This window comes from Microdochium trichocladiopsis (genome assembly GCF_020744255.1).
Source record: "Microdochium trichocladiopsis strain MPI-CAGE-CH-0230 chromosome Unknown B0I36scaffold_5, whole genome shotgun sequence".
Lineage (NCBI taxonomy): Eukaryota > Fungi > Ascomycota > Sordariomycetes > Xylariales > Microdochiaceae > Microdochium > Microdochium trichocladiopsis.
The window spans coordinates 1847736-1863288 of NW_025763548.1; the positions used below are offsets into that span (position 1 = coordinate 1847736).

The following is a 15553-nucleotide window of genomic DNA, read 5'->3' on the forward strand; positions in this document are numbered from 1 at the left end:
AATCTATACGAACGTTCTAATTTAACACTCATAAAGACCCCTCCGCCTGTCATAATGATAAAGTCGACATGGTGTTTGGAGAACCACAGTGGTAATCCGCTACATGATGTGTAACAAGTTCTGGACGCCCGCGGCACTCCCAAGATAGGTGTAGTCTATTTGAAAACAGAGAGATAATGGGTAAAGCAAAGCACAGTAACGTGAAACTGAACACAACACACTTCTGGTGCTTGAAGTAAGGTGGCCTTAGGGCCAGTTTGTCGGATACCAGGTCCGTGTAAATGCTGGTGCAGAAGTGCGTGGCACTCATTTGGTCGAAGGCGAAGCTGGCGGCGCGGACAGTTGAGAGTTGCGGCCGCCTTTGGGAGGTGTCTGCTGACCGTTCGTGGGGGTTGTGTATGTGGCTGGAATGTTGTTTTGCACAGTCTGTCGGGCAACTCTGAATCGGTGGAAGCAATCTGCCAGAACATCATTGACGCTGTCGTCGATTGGGACAAGGGCAGTGTCGACAATAAGCTTCAGATGCTCCTCCAACTTATTGAACTCGTTCCTATTGGAGCGGTACCGATCGGGGAGTCCGCCGTTGTGCATCAATGCAAGTACACCAGAAATGCTAGTATTGATCGCTGCAATGATTGTCTACGTCGAGGTTGGCGCAGCCAGTCGCTCGAGTTAGATCCGCGACTTGCAAGGTTTTGCGGATGCAATTCAGTAGGTGGTGAAACTTACGATAATCGTCCCGTCTTGGTCCAAAGAGCCGAGAGCTGTCATGGTGGCATTCATGGCGAGCTGCACTACCATCAAAGTCCAGCGGATAACGGTAAGCGACTGGAAGTAGTATGAGTACTTGGCCTGCTCATGGAGAACGTCCTGCATGCCGGATCAGTCTCTAGGCAGAGCTTGTAGCTCCAGTACGCTACAGCTACAAAGCCAACTAACCTGGTATAAGCCATCTCGAAAACCTCGTGGTGGCCACCAGGTGCTGGTAGGGCGAGTGACCTCTTCACTTTCGTCGTCCTTGAATACGCCAACACCACGGCAGAAGAGAACCCATTCGTCGTGAGACATGTGACGGTAGGCGTCCTTCTCTGGATCCGCCGGCGGGAGTTGAGGGGATTTGCGAGGCTTTGGACTCATGGAAGCCGGTCGGTTCATGAGGTCCTCGATGCCCCCCATGCCAATTGAGTGGGTGGCATGCGGGTCAGCTCTGTCTGGGGGAAAGATGGTTGTCGCCATGGCCAAGGATGGCTTCCAAACAGATTATCCCGGTGGTAAAAGGAAAGCGACAAGTTTCCAGTGCAGGCAAAAAGAGTGTAGAAGACCAAAAGAGCCAGCGAGCAAAGCAGAGAGAGTGTGTGGCTGTCGAACACAACGAACCGAAAGATTGACCTCTGGTCTGCTCTGGTAGAGACAGGTCTAATGCAAAGGTTCTCGAGAGACAGTCTAACTCAGGCTTCTGCGAGCACTTGAAGCACTACACGCTCGGCAGCGCATGTTGTGCAACAGCACATAGTCAGATACGGCAGGAGCGATGAGTCCAAGCGCGCAGCTGCCGCTGGTAACCAGGCTCGCTCTGGAGTGACTGCTTGCCTCGATATGCAGTCATCTCTGACTTGGGGGCTGCGACCATGATCAGACCGAGTTTCGGGTACTAAGGAGGCAAGTAGTACCCGAGGGTGAGCTCTGTTGAGTGTGGCCGTGCTCCTAAATGAGGCCATCAGATCCGTGAGGACCCTGGCAAGTACGACCACCTCCGTCTGACCATAGCCAGTTCTACCGATGGACAACCTTAATCCTTGCACAAATGACTTTGGCAGAGTTTTGGCGAAAAGCCTGAGAATCACAGGAGTGAGCCTCAGGACCATTCGAGTGATACTGGAAAAGTCCAGTTCCATCACTAGAGGCGTGAAACTCGCACAAACTCCCACTTATAGCGGAGGACGCTTAGCCTCGGGTGGTTGTCCTGTCCTGTAGCCTGATCCCTGTCGTGGTGGTGGTGCAGCGCGGCGCGGCGCGGCGTCAGGGCCTGTGGAGCATCGACAAAAAAAAGTTGGGGATCCGGCTTCCATCTCCAGCTCGACTTTGTGTATACATCCGTCCACCCAACCAATGGTCGTTCCCAATTGAGCTGCTACCTCGACTGGAGCCAGCTTTTGCCGGATGCGCACAGCGTTGCTCGCCATCACTCGCACGGCTAAACCAAGGAATGTGGCCGTAAGCCGACCCTTCGCCTTCACCTTCGAGCATTGCACCCTTTGTACCATGTCGACCAAGCCAAACAAGAAGCCCGCCGCCGCGGCCCCGGCCACCGACATCAAGATTGTCACGCGCGACGGCAAGGAGTTCAGGGAGATTCAGGAGGGACTGGGGCGGATTCTCGTGCCCTTCTCGGCTAGCGAAGCAAAGGGCAAATCGGTCAAGCAAATCGACGAACAGCAAAAAGTCTTCTACAACCCGATCCAGCAGTTCAACAGGGACCTCACAGTCCTCGCCATCAAGGCCTATGGCGAGGATGTTGTCAAAAGCCGCAAGGCAGCCATGGAGAAAAGGATTCTGAAGGGCAGTCAGAAGCGGAAGCGCGACAAGTCCGATATTGGTGAGGGACGGCCAGCCAAGCATGATGGTGGCTCTACTGCGGCGCCGTCAGAGCAGGAGCAGGCCACTAACGGTGGCGATGCAGTCATGAGCGAGACACACGCGGCGGAGCATGGATCACAAGAAACGGCGGCGGATAGAAAGGACGCGATGGACGATGCTCAAGAGAGACCTGCCGAACAACCGACTGAGCCAACAAAACAGGTCCAGGCAATCGAGGACCAGAATGGCCACGAGCTTGAAGCTGAGCTGCAAAAACCTGGCAATTCAGGCGGCAGGCAACTCAAAGAGCCGAACTTCACGATCCTCGACGCGCTTTCGGCGACTGGCTTGAGAGCCATGCGCTATGCTCAGGAGCTGCCGTTTGTCACGTCAGTCACTGCCAACGACCTGATAGCTGATGCAGTCGAAGCGATCAAGCGCAATGCTGAACACAACGGAGTTGCTTCCAAAGTTACCGCTACCCAAGGAGACGCGAGAGCGCACATGTACAACCTGGTCGCAGAAGAGCTTGCCCGTGAGCACAAGGACAACCCCAGAGGTCTTAAGACCCTCTCCTTGACTCCAAGCAAGAGATATGATGTGATCGATCTGGACCCCTACGGCACGGCTGCCACTTTTCTCGATGCTGCGGTCAACGCTGTTCGTGATGACGGTGGGCTTCTCTGCGTTACTTGCACAGATTCGGGAGTCTGGGCCTCGCACGGTTACTCAGAGAAGGCGTTCGCTTTATACGGAGGGATTCCCATCAAGGGTCACTTCTCGCACGAGGGTGGGCTCAGACTCATTCTCCATGCGCTAGCCACCACAGCTGCGCGGCATGGGCTGGCGATCGAGCCCCAGCTAAGTCTGTCTATCGACTACTACATTCGCATATTCGTCAAGGTCTACAAGTCTCCTGCCAGCGTCAAATTCTTGGCAGGCAAGACCATGGTGGTTTACAGCTGTGATCAAGGCTGCGGCGCCTGGCAAACGCAGTTGCTGCTTCGGAACAGGAAGCAGATGAACAAAAACGGCCAGGGGACTTTCTACAAGCACGGGCTCTCCCTTGGGCCGACTGTCGACACCCACTGTGAACATTGCAAAACCAAGATGCACATGGGAGGGCCCATGTATGCAGGCCCTTTACACAATGCCGCTTTCATAAAGAAGATCCTTGACGACCTTCCCCAAGCATCGACTGATATCTATGGGACCACTGCACGGATAGAGGGCATGCTCAGTACGGCCTTGGAGGAGCTATCACTGCCGGAACCAAAGGACGAGCTGCCGCGCTCAAAGGAAGATGCGCTTGCGGCTCTGGACCATTACCCTTTCTATTTCCATGTCAGCGCACTTGCAGGTATCATCCATTGCATGTGTCCCGATGACGAAAGCTTCAAAGGCGCATTGCGTGGCCTGGGCTACGAGGACACCAGAAGCCACTGCAAAGCTGGAAGCATCAAAACAAATGCTCCCTGGTCAGTCGTCTGGCATGTGATGCGTGAGTGGGTGCGGCAGAAATCACCCGTCAAATTGGCGAACATTAAGCAGGGCACGGCAGCTTGGAACCTCCTGAAGCTGGACCAGGACAACAGTGGTGAGCCAAATGGCGTTGGCCAAGACAAGGCTGTGGGTGACAAACAAGTGGTCTTTGACAAAACACTCGGCCGTGATCGGTCAAGGAAAGGCCTGGTCAGGTATCCAGTCAACCCTCGTGAGAACTGGGGCCCAATGGCCAGAGCTAGTGGTCATTGAACGCTGTCACTTCTGATATATTGCCTGGGCATATATGGAGTCCAGCTGCGCGTCACACAGGTAAACACCAGAGAAATGATGTCTTTGTTAAATACCAATGATACCCTTCAAGCCGCACATGCAAACATGCCAGCAAATACAAGGTGTCACCTGAGTTGAATAGTTTGTGGCCGGCACCTCACGCAACAAACTCTCCACGGAGCCACCGGGCAAGGATACTCGTGCAAGTTACCGTGTCTATTTGGAATGGCTACTCATGCACACGGCGAAGCCGGTGGACACAGGCTCGACAAGCGGGATCCGAGTCGACCGTTGAGAGAAGGTGCCGGTCAAGTGCGTGTACTCTGCGCTTGCTGCCTGCTCACAGATAAAATCACGATTGTGATGGTGATTGCGCAAAGGAGTGCATACAATCATGCCCCAATGTCGCCATCCTGCCAAGTTTGGTGTTGTCAGTGTCAGATAAGGTGGGGGGCGATGGACACGCCGACCCTCGCAAAGCACCTCTCCAGGCACTTCACGTTTCTGCTTACCACGCCGCGGCCCACGAAGGTCATTCCTTTCAACTTTCTTCGAGGCCAGTCAGTCTTGGATCCCGCCATATCGTTATTTCTGTGGAAACATATTCACATCATGGCGACCAGCACCGCCACGCTACCTGGCAGCACCATCCCGGTCGAGTCGATCATTTACATCCGCAGGCGGCAGCCAGAACAGCAAGATCCCGCGGGTTATGATGTCTACGGACTCGAGGAGGTTGCCAAGGCTGCTGGCGAAGCCGGACAGCAGCAGACTGGCTACAGACTCCTGCACGAGCAACTAACTTCAGTTCCGCAAACTTGGATTGATGAGTTGCTGGTGTCCGAGATCCCCGCGTATCTGCGGAGCGAACGGCGCGACCGGCAAGTACACGTCGTGGTGTCCACAAAGTCCGGCACGGGCCGGGCGTCGGACTTTGAGCGCAACGTTTTGCACAAGATCTTCCACGAGCTCGGCTTGCGTGAAACCGACGATTCGGGCCACGGCAGCGAGACGGCGTCTGAAGAAAGCAAGACAAGCTATTATCACGTCGAGAACACCAGTGGCCCGCAAAGCATAGGGGCTTTTGGCAGTAGCCTCGGATCGTCAGGCAAGCACACGATCGTCTTGCTTAGCGGCGATGGTGGTGTCGTGGAGCTTCTCAACGCCATTGACACGAGGCAAGAGGCGGACCACGAGGCTGGCGGTAGTCAGCCAGAACCACGGCAACCTCTGATTGCCGTCCTCCCTCTAGGCACTGGCAATGCGCTGTTCAACTCCCTGCATAAGCAGACGGTCTCGGGTACCCCGGCTGTCTCTCCTCTGGTCCAAGGACTCCGGACCTTACTTCGTGGAAAGGATGCGCCCCTCCCGTGCTTCCGGGCAGAGTTCTCGCAAGGCTCGCACTTGGTCCACGGCTCCGACCGTGGCGAGCTCGTATCTAAGCTCTATGGTGCGATAGTGGCCAGCTATGGGTTTCACAGCCAGCTCGTCTGGGAAAGCGACACGGAAGAGTACCGGAAGCACGGCGACAAACGTTTCCAAATGGTTGCTGGCGAGCTCCTCAAGGAGGCGCACGGATACCAGGCCACTGTGGAGCTGCTCTCGTCGACGTCGTCGGACGGCAGGCCCGGCTCGGCGACCAAGATCGACCGGGACCGGCACGCGTATATCCTAGCAACGATGGTGTCCAACCTCGAGAGGACGTTTACCATCTCTCCACACAGCAAGCCGTTGGACAACACGTTGCGGCTCGTGCACTTTGGCATCGGCAACGGCCCAGAACAGGGCAAGCGGATCATGGATGTCATGATGAAGGCCTATGATGACGGGAAACACATTGGCATGCGGTGGACCGACGCCGACGAGGCTGCGGAGGGCGGGGATGGTGGTAGCGGGCAGGAGTATGCCGTGGGCTACGACGAGGTTCCGACGGCGGTCAAGATCACTACCCACGAGTCCGACGACAGATGGCGAAAGGTGTGTATTGACGGGACGATTGTCGAGATCCCCGAAGGCGGAAGCATGACTGTGTCGCGCGAGACGGCTGGGCGGCTGCGTATCTTGGTAGATCCGGCAGCTCTCGAGGAGTAAGCTCAGTTGGCATGGTGCCGCTCTGGTTCGAGAGACTGTGCATAGCTGTGCTAGTCAGTGCCGGTGCAGGATCCGTTGCATATACTTTCTGTTCTGCATATAGAACAATCTCGAGTCATAGAATGAACCCGATACAGTCCAGCACAAACAATTCTCCCTAGACCAACCAGCCTCTGCTCCGCAATTTTCTGTGGAAAAGGAAGTCATTGTTCCATGAGACGAGATACGAGACCTGTCACTCAACATGGTGCCAGCCCATGTACTTCCCAGTGGTTCCCGAAACTCCAGTTGCAATCGTACATGTTCCAATTTACCAGGAATACCCACCAAACAAAGAAATATCAGAACCCATCCCATTTCATCGATCCCAAGGTAGAGGATCGCCCACGAGCTGGAGAGTGTTGGGGGGGGGGGGCCGCCTCTAGTCTGGTGCAACCCAAGCGCCAGCGAATCACGGGGAGTGAATCAGTATGATTCATTCTGCGCTAAACCCGCGCTGGAGTGGAATGGGTGCGTGAGGATGGGGCTGCTGGAGTTGTCCCCAAAATGGTGTCACAGCTGAACCCAATTGCTCATGTAAAGTAAATTGTCTCTCCAAGTAATCCCAAGATGCCTTTTCTTGAAAAGTTGTTTCCTGTTTCCCATGCACCGCTGTAGTTGTCGTTCTTGTCTTCCCAACTTGTGTTGAAACTGATCACGAACAACAAAGGGTTCCAGGCCAGGCACGGAAAGCAAAGTAAGTGCAAGTCCAGCGTCAACTGACGGACTTATACGAGCCACACACACGCATCTTGCTACACGGCATTTTTGCAGCCACCGAATCCTTCCTTCCCACGGGCCAACATCCAAAGAGCGTTTTACAAAGCCCGCCCTTCTGGAGATCTTTCTGAAGTTGCAAATACTGCGCAACTGCGTTCCCAAAGTCTTTACGAATCGAGATTATTGTTCACTGCCATCATGACCTCCATGGACGCCGAGTCGGTCGCGACGATACTGTGCACGGCCAAGCAGACGAGGTTCAACATTGCGACGCCTAGTTACCGCGAGGTAAGTCCCCAGCAACACATCAGGAGTCCGCAAATCATATGAATATTGTTTTTCTTTTTCTTTTTTCTTTTCTGGCAATCGGGTCAAAAGAAAAGAGTCTACCTATCACATGAATCCCCACCTAGTTATAAGTGTCCCCGTCAAGAGCATAGTTGTAGATTAACACAAGCATCCGAAAAACAGCTTGACATCGAAGGACTGAACATCACTGTCAAATCAAGCCCCAGAACACCCTCCTCCATCGACGGCAAGAAAAAGGTTTCGTCGAGGGCGGCAAAAGCAGAGACGAGCAGCGTCGAGATCCTGAGCAACGCCAAGCTGCGGCTCAAGGCCGGGCAGCGGTATGCCCTTGTCGGGCGCAACGGCACGGGCAAGTCGACGCTGCTGCGGGCGATTGCCGAGAAGCTGATCCCCGGGATCCCCGAGGAGACGAGGGTCGTGCTGCTGCAGCAGACTGCGAGTGCTGCAGCAGACTCTGGCAAGGAGGGCAGCAGTGATCAAGAGACTGGCGGCTCGGGTGCCGGTGCTGGTGGTGGTGAGGAGGCGAGGCAGAGCATGAATGTGCTCGAGGAGGTGATTGAGCGTGCGACCTCGAGGGAGAAGGTGCAGAGGGAGATCCAGCGTGAGTGCTCTTTCCTCCGCGCCCTGAGAGACGGGACGGGACCGGTCGTGTGGCCCTGAAGTTCTCTTACCAGGAAGATGCTGACATGCACTCATTGCGGATAGTTCTCTCGCAAGCAGTCGACAGCCCGAGTCCCTTCGGAGCACTGAAGGGACTGCGCAAGCTCAAGTACGATCGTCTCCAGCAGGAGCTGTTTCTCAAGGACAAGGATGCCAGGTTGCGCAGTGGTGCCAGGGGCCTACAGGCGAGGAAGGCTCTGAAAGAGATGGAGAAGAAAGTCCAAGAGTTTAGGACAACCCAGTCAGTCCAATGTTGAACTTTCCCCCCTGTAGTGTCGACGACGGAGAACACTGACAAAGACCCCCGATCCATCTCGCAGGTTTGAACAACCGGACGATGAGATATCTCCAGATACGCTGGCCCAAGAGACGGGCGAGGCTGCAGACATGCTCGCCGACTTGCATCTCCAGGTCGAGCCGTCCAGGATGGCCCAGGTCGAGAGCCGGGCGAAACAGATCCTCGCCGGTCTCGGGTTCACCGACGCGACAATCCAGAAGCCCGTCAGCAGCCTGTCGGGAGGGTGGCGGATGCGGACGGCTCTCGCAACGGCGCTGCTCCAGGACGACACGGACATGCTCATCCTTGACGAGCCCACAAACTTCCTCGACATGCTGGGCATCATGTGGCTGCAGCGTTACCTCATCGGGCTGGCCGAGGAATCATCATCCACCGGCAGCAACGATTCGTCAACACCGTCATCATCACCACCGCCGACGCTGATCCTCGTCTCCCATGACCGCGCCTTCATCTCGCTCTGCACAGACCTGCTCATCATCCGCGACAAGGAAATCACCTACTTCCACGGCAGCCTGCCCACCTACGAGGCCTCCCGCGCCGAGAAGAAGCTCCACCTCACCCGCATGAAGGACGCGCAGGAGAGGCAGAAGGAGCACATGCAGGCGACGATCCAGCGCAACATGCGCGAGGGCAAGGCCAAGGACGACGCCAACAAGATCCGCCAGGCAAAGTCCCGCCAGAAGAAGCTCGACGACCGCATGGGCCTCGAGGTCAGCAGCAAGGGCACCCGCTTCAAGCTCAACCGCGACCTCGTCGGCTACCACCTGACCAGTCGTGCAGAGATTGACATCCCCCAGGACGACAAGACGGTGCGCTTTGTACTCCCCGACCCTCCAGAGCTGCGCTTCCCCGGGTCCCTGCTGAGTCTGGAAAACGTCTCCTTTCGCTATCCCTCCGCCACACGCGCGGCGGCGGCGGCGGCCAAGTCCTCGACACCGCTTGTCCTGCAAGAAATCAACATGACGGTCCAGATGGGGGACCGGATCGGCATCCTGGGTCTCAACGGCAGCGGGAAATCGACCCTGATCAAGCTCCTCGTACAGCAGGCCAAGCCCACAACAGGGAACTTCACCGCACACCCGCGTCTGAGGATGGGCTACTACTCACAGCACGCCGTAGACGACCTTCTCGCCCTGGCCAGCAACTTTGCTCGGCAGCCACAGCAACAGCAGCAACCCGGCGAGCTTACAGCCCTACGCCTGCTAATGTTAGACCAGTCCTCCTCCTCGTCAAGTATACCCAGCAACAGCAGCGGCAGCAGCAGCACGACCTCCTCCGCCCTCGACGAGGGCGCAATCCGCAGCCTCCTCGGCACCCTGGGCCTCCCCGGCCGGATCGCGTCCGACGTGCCCCTCCGCAAGCTCTCGGGCGGCCAGCTCGTCCACCTGGGCATGGCACGGATCCTCGCCCGCTCGCCGCAGCTCCTCGTCCTCGACGAGGTCACGACCCATCTCGACTACGAGACCGTCACGGCAATGCGCGACGCGCTCAGGTCCTGGCCGGGAGCGGTCGTCCTGGTCAGCCACGACAGGTGGTTCATGAGGGGCGTCATAGAGGGCATCCTAGGCGATGGTGCAGGTGGCGGCGGGGGAGACAGTGGCGAGGACGAGAGTGATGAAGATGACCCGAGTGGTGACGCGGTGCCGCGTAGAAGGTTGCTCTACCGGCTCCGTGCCGGAAAATTATCTTTTCTGTCCGGTGGAGTGCAAGAGTTTGAAGACAGCATGGAGAAGAGAGTCCGTAAGTTGATGAATGGTTGACAAGCGCATAAAACGAAACCAAAGGCCGGTACTGTAGCAGCTCCGCCCTCCTTTAGAGAGCGTAATTACACACCATCCAACATTCACCATTCACAAATGTGAGCATGTACAGACTTGTCTTAACATGATTCAATTCGTCATCACTACGGGCATATAAGCATAAGACGGTGTCTGCTAGTCCAATCGCGTTTGTCGCGCCAGAACGTAGCTTTTGCGTATCCGTTTGCACCTTGGCTCATTTTGACAGCCTCCCTGGCCTGCCCTTTTCTCTGAGCATACCTACCAAAGGAGGCCTGCGCCAAACCACTTGGCGATGCTGTCGAGGCATCTGCCAGGCTTCTTTTCATTCTTGGTCGACGGGAACCGCTTACAACTTGTCGTAGTACTATAAAAGAGACTGTTAGCATTGTCAAGCATGGCAAGACGTGATTGTTGATAATAACTTACGTTCTCGTAGCCGGGAACCTCGACCTTGATACCCTTGCGCTTGCGGGTCTCCTGGACGATCTTGCCGGTCTTGGAGGTGGGGTCGAGGGGAGAGCCACCGGGCAGGATCTGCCAGTGGTCGAAGACAAGCTGGGGGAAAGCCTGGCCGGAAGTAGCCTGGCGCAGATCGGCGTTGAAGCCGAAAGACTCCATGACGGGCAGGTAGGCCTTGATGGTGAAGAGAGGAGTACCAGGGCGCTGCTCCTCGTTGAAGACGTGACCTCTCCGGCGGGTCAGGACACCGTAGACACCACCCATGGTGGCCTCGTTGACCTGGATCTCAACCAGGAAGACAGGCTCCATGATAGCCGGCTCAGCAAGCAGAGAGGCGGCGTACAGGACACGTCTGGCGGTAGGGATAACCTGGCCACCACCGCGGTGGATGGCATCAGCGTGCAGGGTAACATCGAGGATGTTGAAGCGGACGGCACGCATGGGCTCCTCGGCAACGGGACCCTCGCGGGTAGCCCACTGGAAACCAGAGACGACGGAATCCTTGATTTCGTTGAGGTACTGGACGGCCTTGGTCTGGTCGACGAGCAAGTTGGCACCGGTGGTGTCGGGACCGAAGCACCAAATCTTGCGGGCATCGGTGACATCCCAGCCGTGCTCGTCGGCAAGGAGACGGGCGCGGGCCTTGAAATCGTCCTTGGGGCTGATCTTGCCATCCTCAATGTCCTTGGCGAGCTCCTCGGTGATGGGCTCGGCAACCATGTAAAGACGGTTGTGCTTGTTGGGCGACTTGGACAGGGCAGTCATGCTGGACTTGCCGGCAACAGTCTCACGGTACTGGACGACGGGGTCCGAGAAGATGAGAGGCACACCAGCGTGGTCGTGCTCGAGATCGTGCAAGCAGATCTCCAAGTGCAGCTCACCGGCACCGGCGACGACGTGCTCACCAGACTCGTTGGAGCTGGTCAGGACACAGGGGTCGGACTTGGAGAGACGCTTGAGACCTTCGACGAGCTTGGGAAGATCCTGGGCGTTCTTGACCTGGACGGAGCGGGTGACGACGGGCGACACGGAGAACTTCATGACCTTGAGGTTGTGGGCAGTGTCGATGGTGGTAAGAGTACCAGACTTGAGCAGGAACTGGTCGATACCGACCAGGCCGACAATGTTACCGGCAGGCATGTCGTCAATGGGCTCGACCTTGCCACCCATCATCAGGACGGTACGCTGGATAGCCTTGATGAAGAGGTCCTCCTTCTTGCCGGGGACGTAGTTGGGGCCCTGGATGCGGACCTTGAGACCGGAGCGGACGGTACCTGAAAAGACACGTCCGAAAGCGTAGAACCGACCCTTATCGGAGGTCGGCACCATCTTGGAGACGTAGAGCATGAGGGGACCCTTGGGGTCACACTCACGGATACCGACAGCGGCCTCGTCGTCCTGGGGACCCTCGTACAGAGTCTCAACACGGTAGCGCTGAGCAGTAACAGGGGAAGGAAGGTGGAGAATCATCATCTCCAAAAGGGAGTCGGCAGCAGGAAGGAAGGTCTTCATGACGGCCTTGAGGAGCTGCTTGCCCTCCTTCTCGCGCTCGGCGGTGGGCAGCTTGAGGTCAAGCTTGGTAAGGAGCTGGGTGATCTCGTCCTTCTTGAAGTTCATGACGGCAGCGAAGATCTTGAAGATGGGGTCCAGGATGAACTGGTTGAAGGCACGCTCAAGCTGCTGGCCCTCGTGGGTACCGTTCTTGGTCCACTTCTTGGTCTTGGGGTTGAAGTAGCTGTCACCCTGTTGCATGTGTTAGTGTTTTTGGCCAAGACACAGACTTTACTTGTGGCGGCAGGAGCTTACCCAGAGACGCTCCATCATCTTGTTGCGGTCGACACCGAACTTCTTGGCGTAGCGGGTGGCGAACTGGCGGATGGTGAAAGCCCAGCCGTGGAGACCGGAGCCGAAAGCCACGGTACCCTTCTCGGGGTAGACCTGAAGGTCACCAGCGGTCTTGTCGGTGTAGGTGGAGATGACGACGTTGACGGACTCGATGGTACGCGAGAAGGACTGGTACAGATCCTCCTTGGAGACCTGGAGCTCGAGAAGAGCACGGTCGACCTTGTTGATGACAACGACGGGCTTGATGCGCTCGGTAAGAGCCTGACGCAGGACAGTCTCGGTCTGGACGCAGACACCATCGATGGTGTCGACGACGACGAGAGCACCATCAGTGACACGGAGGGCAGCAGTGACTTCGGAAGAGAAATCAACGTGACCGGGCGAGTCGATAAGGTTGATAAGGAAGTCGGAGCCGTCCGTCTTCTGGCCGACAATGTCCTTGATGTCCTCGGGGTCATCGAGGGTACCGTACAGGGAGATGGCAGTGGACTTGATGGTAATACCACGCTCCTGCTCGTCGGCACGAGTATCGGTGGCACGGGCATCACCAGCCTTCGCGGTGGAAATGATACCAGCCTTGGCGAGGAGGGAGTCGGTCAGGGTAGACTTGCCGTGATCGACGTGGGCAATGACGGACATGTTACGGACGTTGGTAGGCTTGTCCATAAGCGCCCGGATCTCGTCGATGGTGAAGCTGGAGACGAGCAGTTAGCATGACTGATTGCAGGTGAATGTGCAGAGATTGCTTGTTATTGCGCAGCGTAGGACTCCTCTCCTGCTCAGTAGTGGTGCCTTGAAGAAATCGTGCGGCTGGGGCCTGCCATCTCGAGATCTTGAAGTCATCGCCAGATGACACGACCTCTGCGCTCGACCACAAAGTAACCCACGAGGTGACTAGCCATTCTTGCGACGACGTCACAAAATTCGGACAGCGAAGCCGGGACGAAGCAGGCCTCCGGAGAGATGAGGAATGTGATGCAGATGCTTTTTGGGGAGGGTTCAAGACGGGGATGGACCTACTTGACCATTTTGACGGTTTTGCGAGAGAACTCGACTTGTTAAACTTTTGTTGGTTTTTTTTTTTGTGAAGAGCAGAAAGCCTTGACACCGCGCAGAGGAGCGGGAAGGCGGGGTATTATCGACGAGAGTGAGGCCTCGTGAGATCGATAATGACACCAGCCGCGGACTTCTTCACCTGGGTTCGGGAAGAAGAATCGGTGCTTGGAAGGCAGCTTGCGAAGAAGAGGAAGAAAATGAAGAGTGGATGGCGAGGGCGGGTGAGGGGAGAAATTGGTAATGGACGGCAGACTGAGGGGAGGGGCCTGCAGAGTGGAGCACGGGCGAGCAGGAAGCGCAGCCAGCGCCAGTGAAGCTGCCCGGGTGTGCACCAGAGCAGTGCGTGCCAGTGGGTGGTGCGAGGCAAAGACACGATCAGTGGCGGGCGGCGCAGGAGGAGCTCGACCTGCCTTGCATGGAGGGGGAGGGGCAACCTTGCACCAAGACGAGCAGCAAAGAGGGGCCGGCAGCCCCAGTCTGACGCTGGCTCGTCCTCGATCAATGCTGGGTGGATGTGCCTAGCTGCTGCTGCACACGGCCAGCAGTCAGAAATTTTTATTCTTCCCCCCACTTGATCCAAACCAGGCCAGGGCACTGACTCCCACGGAGCAACGGACTTAGTGCACCACCGAGGCCTGGCCTGGCCAGCCAATGGGCGTCATGCGGCGAGGGCAAGGCATCCCCGTGCTGCCCGCTCCCAGCAGCACAGAGGAGGAAGCCCTTTTGCTGCCCGTCAGGCTGGTGCCGAGCGTACTCACTCAGCACCTGCGAAGAGCCCAAAAGTTTTCCCTCGAGGTGGGGCATCTGCCGGTAGCCTGGTGGGGCAGTCCCGTCGAGCGACTTTTGCCGGGCCCCGGCGTGACTCAAGTCCTGCACGTCACAGGCAGTGAGCCACGGGTACATTGTGGGGCATGCACATGTACCGCGTCATGGCCGACGCCAGTGGGAAAGAGGGGTCCTATGTCCGTCCTCACATGGCATGCAACAACCAAATCTCTGAATCTCTGTCTCTGCGCTTTGTGTGTCCATTTTCGACCAGGGCACGAAACCCTTCCGGTTTGCCCCCTCAGCGGCAGGGCCAGTGCTGGCCAGCTAAAGAGTCACCTGCGCCACCTGCTCGTCCGTCAGTCCTCCCCGTTTCAGCAAGCCTTAGGTGGGCCTCGACTTGCAACAGGCCGATCGCTGACTGACGTTGTTGCCGTCATTTGCGCAGTCAACAGGCCTGCCGTCGCTTCGCGTTTACCATACATACCACCGAGTCGTTGTATCTGGGATGTCTGGGATTGGGCAGTGTGTGAATCGATTTTGCTCCTAGTCCCAAGCTCATCCAACCTCTGGAGCTTTGGAGCTCCCCCAAGCTTGGAGCTCGCAGCTCGCAGCTGGTGGTGGTTGGCCAAACCTAAATCTGGAGCTTTGACATCTTACAAAGGTTGCCCCATGAATCACATTCGCCGCTTGCCGCCCCTGAATTGCCGCTCCGGATGACTCCCGTCGTGGCGCGTTGTCCTCGACGCTGGTGTGGTGACGGTGCAGAAGCAGCTGTAGTGTGTGCATCTCGTTTCACTACTTCGCAGAGCAACTTGCTTGATTGTAGCACGACCCACACCCTTTCAACGTCTGACACTTTTGCTGGGACAAGAAACCTTGGAACACGGTCAGATTGCGGCTGGACAAGCTCGCACTGACCTGTCTTATCGTGGAAGGGCTGATGCAGAGTCTCTCGCCGATTGACTCACAAGTTCTTGCCACACATCGATTCGTCGGGCAAGGCGGTGTTTTGTCACAATCATGGCAACATGGCCAGAACAACGAGCCCCGGAGCACTCACTCCCCGGGGCTATGCTGCCAGGTAGCTCTATCCGGGTCAACTTCAACCCTCCCCGTCTGATCCTCAACGACACATGGAGAGTGGTCGTCAACCGCTTCATACCAACAACCAACA

The 15553-nt window shown here is 56.8% G+C and overlaps 5 protein-coding genes across 5 annotated transcripts; 3 read left to right on the forward strand and 2 right to left on the reverse strand.

The window, feature by feature from the left end:
- Positions 1-306: 306 nt before the first annotated feature.
- B0I36DRAFT_362873 (uncharacterized protein) lies at positions 307-1236 on the reverse strand (the record flags this gene model as incomplete). The annotated part of the gene is made up of 3 exons (XM_046158721.1): positions 307-639; positions 730-870; positions 940-1236. 3 exons carry the CDS (start codon positions 1234-1236, stop codon positions 307-309), a joined length of 771 nt encoding a protein of 256 aa, XP_046012813.1.
- Positions 1237-2095: 859 nt separating this feature from the next.
- B0I36DRAFT_323259 (S-adenosyl-L-methionine-dependent methyltransferase) lies at positions 2096-4599 on the forward strand. Its single transcript, XM_046153942.1, has one exon. It carries the CDS (start codon positions 2161-2163, stop codon positions 4330-4332), a length of 2172 nt encoding a protein of 723 aa, XP_046012814.1. The 5' UTR covers positions 2096-2160; the 3' UTR covers positions 4333-4599.
- Positions 4600-4852: 253 nt separating this feature from the next.
- On the forward strand, positions 4853-6754 carry B0I36DRAFT_323260 (ATP-NAD kinase-like domain-containing protein). Its single transcript, XM_046153943.1, has one exon. The coding sequence runs from the start codon at positions 4966-4968 to the stop codon at positions 6442-6444; it is 1479 nt and encodes a 492-aa protein (XP_046012815.1). The 5' UTR covers positions 4853-4965; the 3' UTR covers positions 6445-6754.
- Positions 6755-7401: 647 nt separating this feature from the next.
- Positions 7402-10337, forward strand: B0I36DRAFT_267900 (ABC transporter; the record flags this gene model as incomplete). The annotated part of the gene is made up of 6 exons (XM_046151240.1): positions 7402-7491; positions 7675-7951; positions 7994-8113; positions 8218-8413; positions 8493-9686; positions 9735-10337. The coding sequence occupies 6 exons, from the start codon at positions 7402-7404 to the stop codon at positions 10228-10230; spliced, it is 2373 nt and encodes a 790-aa protein (XP_046012816.1). The 3' UTR covers positions 10231-10337.
- A 7-nt stretch (positions 10338-10344) lies between these two features.
- Positions 10345-13819, reverse strand: B0I36DRAFT_323263 (elongation factor 2). Its single transcript, XM_046153944.1, has 4 exons — positions 13576-13819; positions 12517-13249; positions 10678-12453; positions 10345-10615 (listed from the first exon to the last, which is right to left on the reverse strand). Exons 1-4 carry the CDS (start codon positions 13581-13583, stop codon positions 10598-10600), a joined length of 2535 nt encoding a protein of 844 aa, XP_046012817.1. The 5' UTR covers positions 13584-13819; the 3' UTR covers positions 10345-10597.
- Positions 13820-15553: the final 1734 nt, after the last annotated feature.

What these genes read in the sequence shown, in the direction of transcription:
- B0I36DRAFT_323259 (XM_046153942.1), top strand. Translation starts at nt 2,161, where the DNA reads ATGCGCACAGCGTTGCTCGCCATCACTCGCACGGCTAAACCAAGGAAT.
- B0I36DRAFT_323260 (XM_046153943.1), top strand. Translation starts at nt 4,966, where the DNA reads ATGGCGACCAGCACCGCCACGCTACCTGGCAGCACCATCCCGGTCGAG.
- B0I36DRAFT_323263 (XM_046153944.1), bottom strand. An exon ending in AGATGATGGAGCGTCTCTGG is followed by an intron (nt 12,454 to 12,516) that starts GTAAGCTCCTGC and finishes CACATGCAACAG; the next exon opens with GGTGACAGCTACTTCAACCC.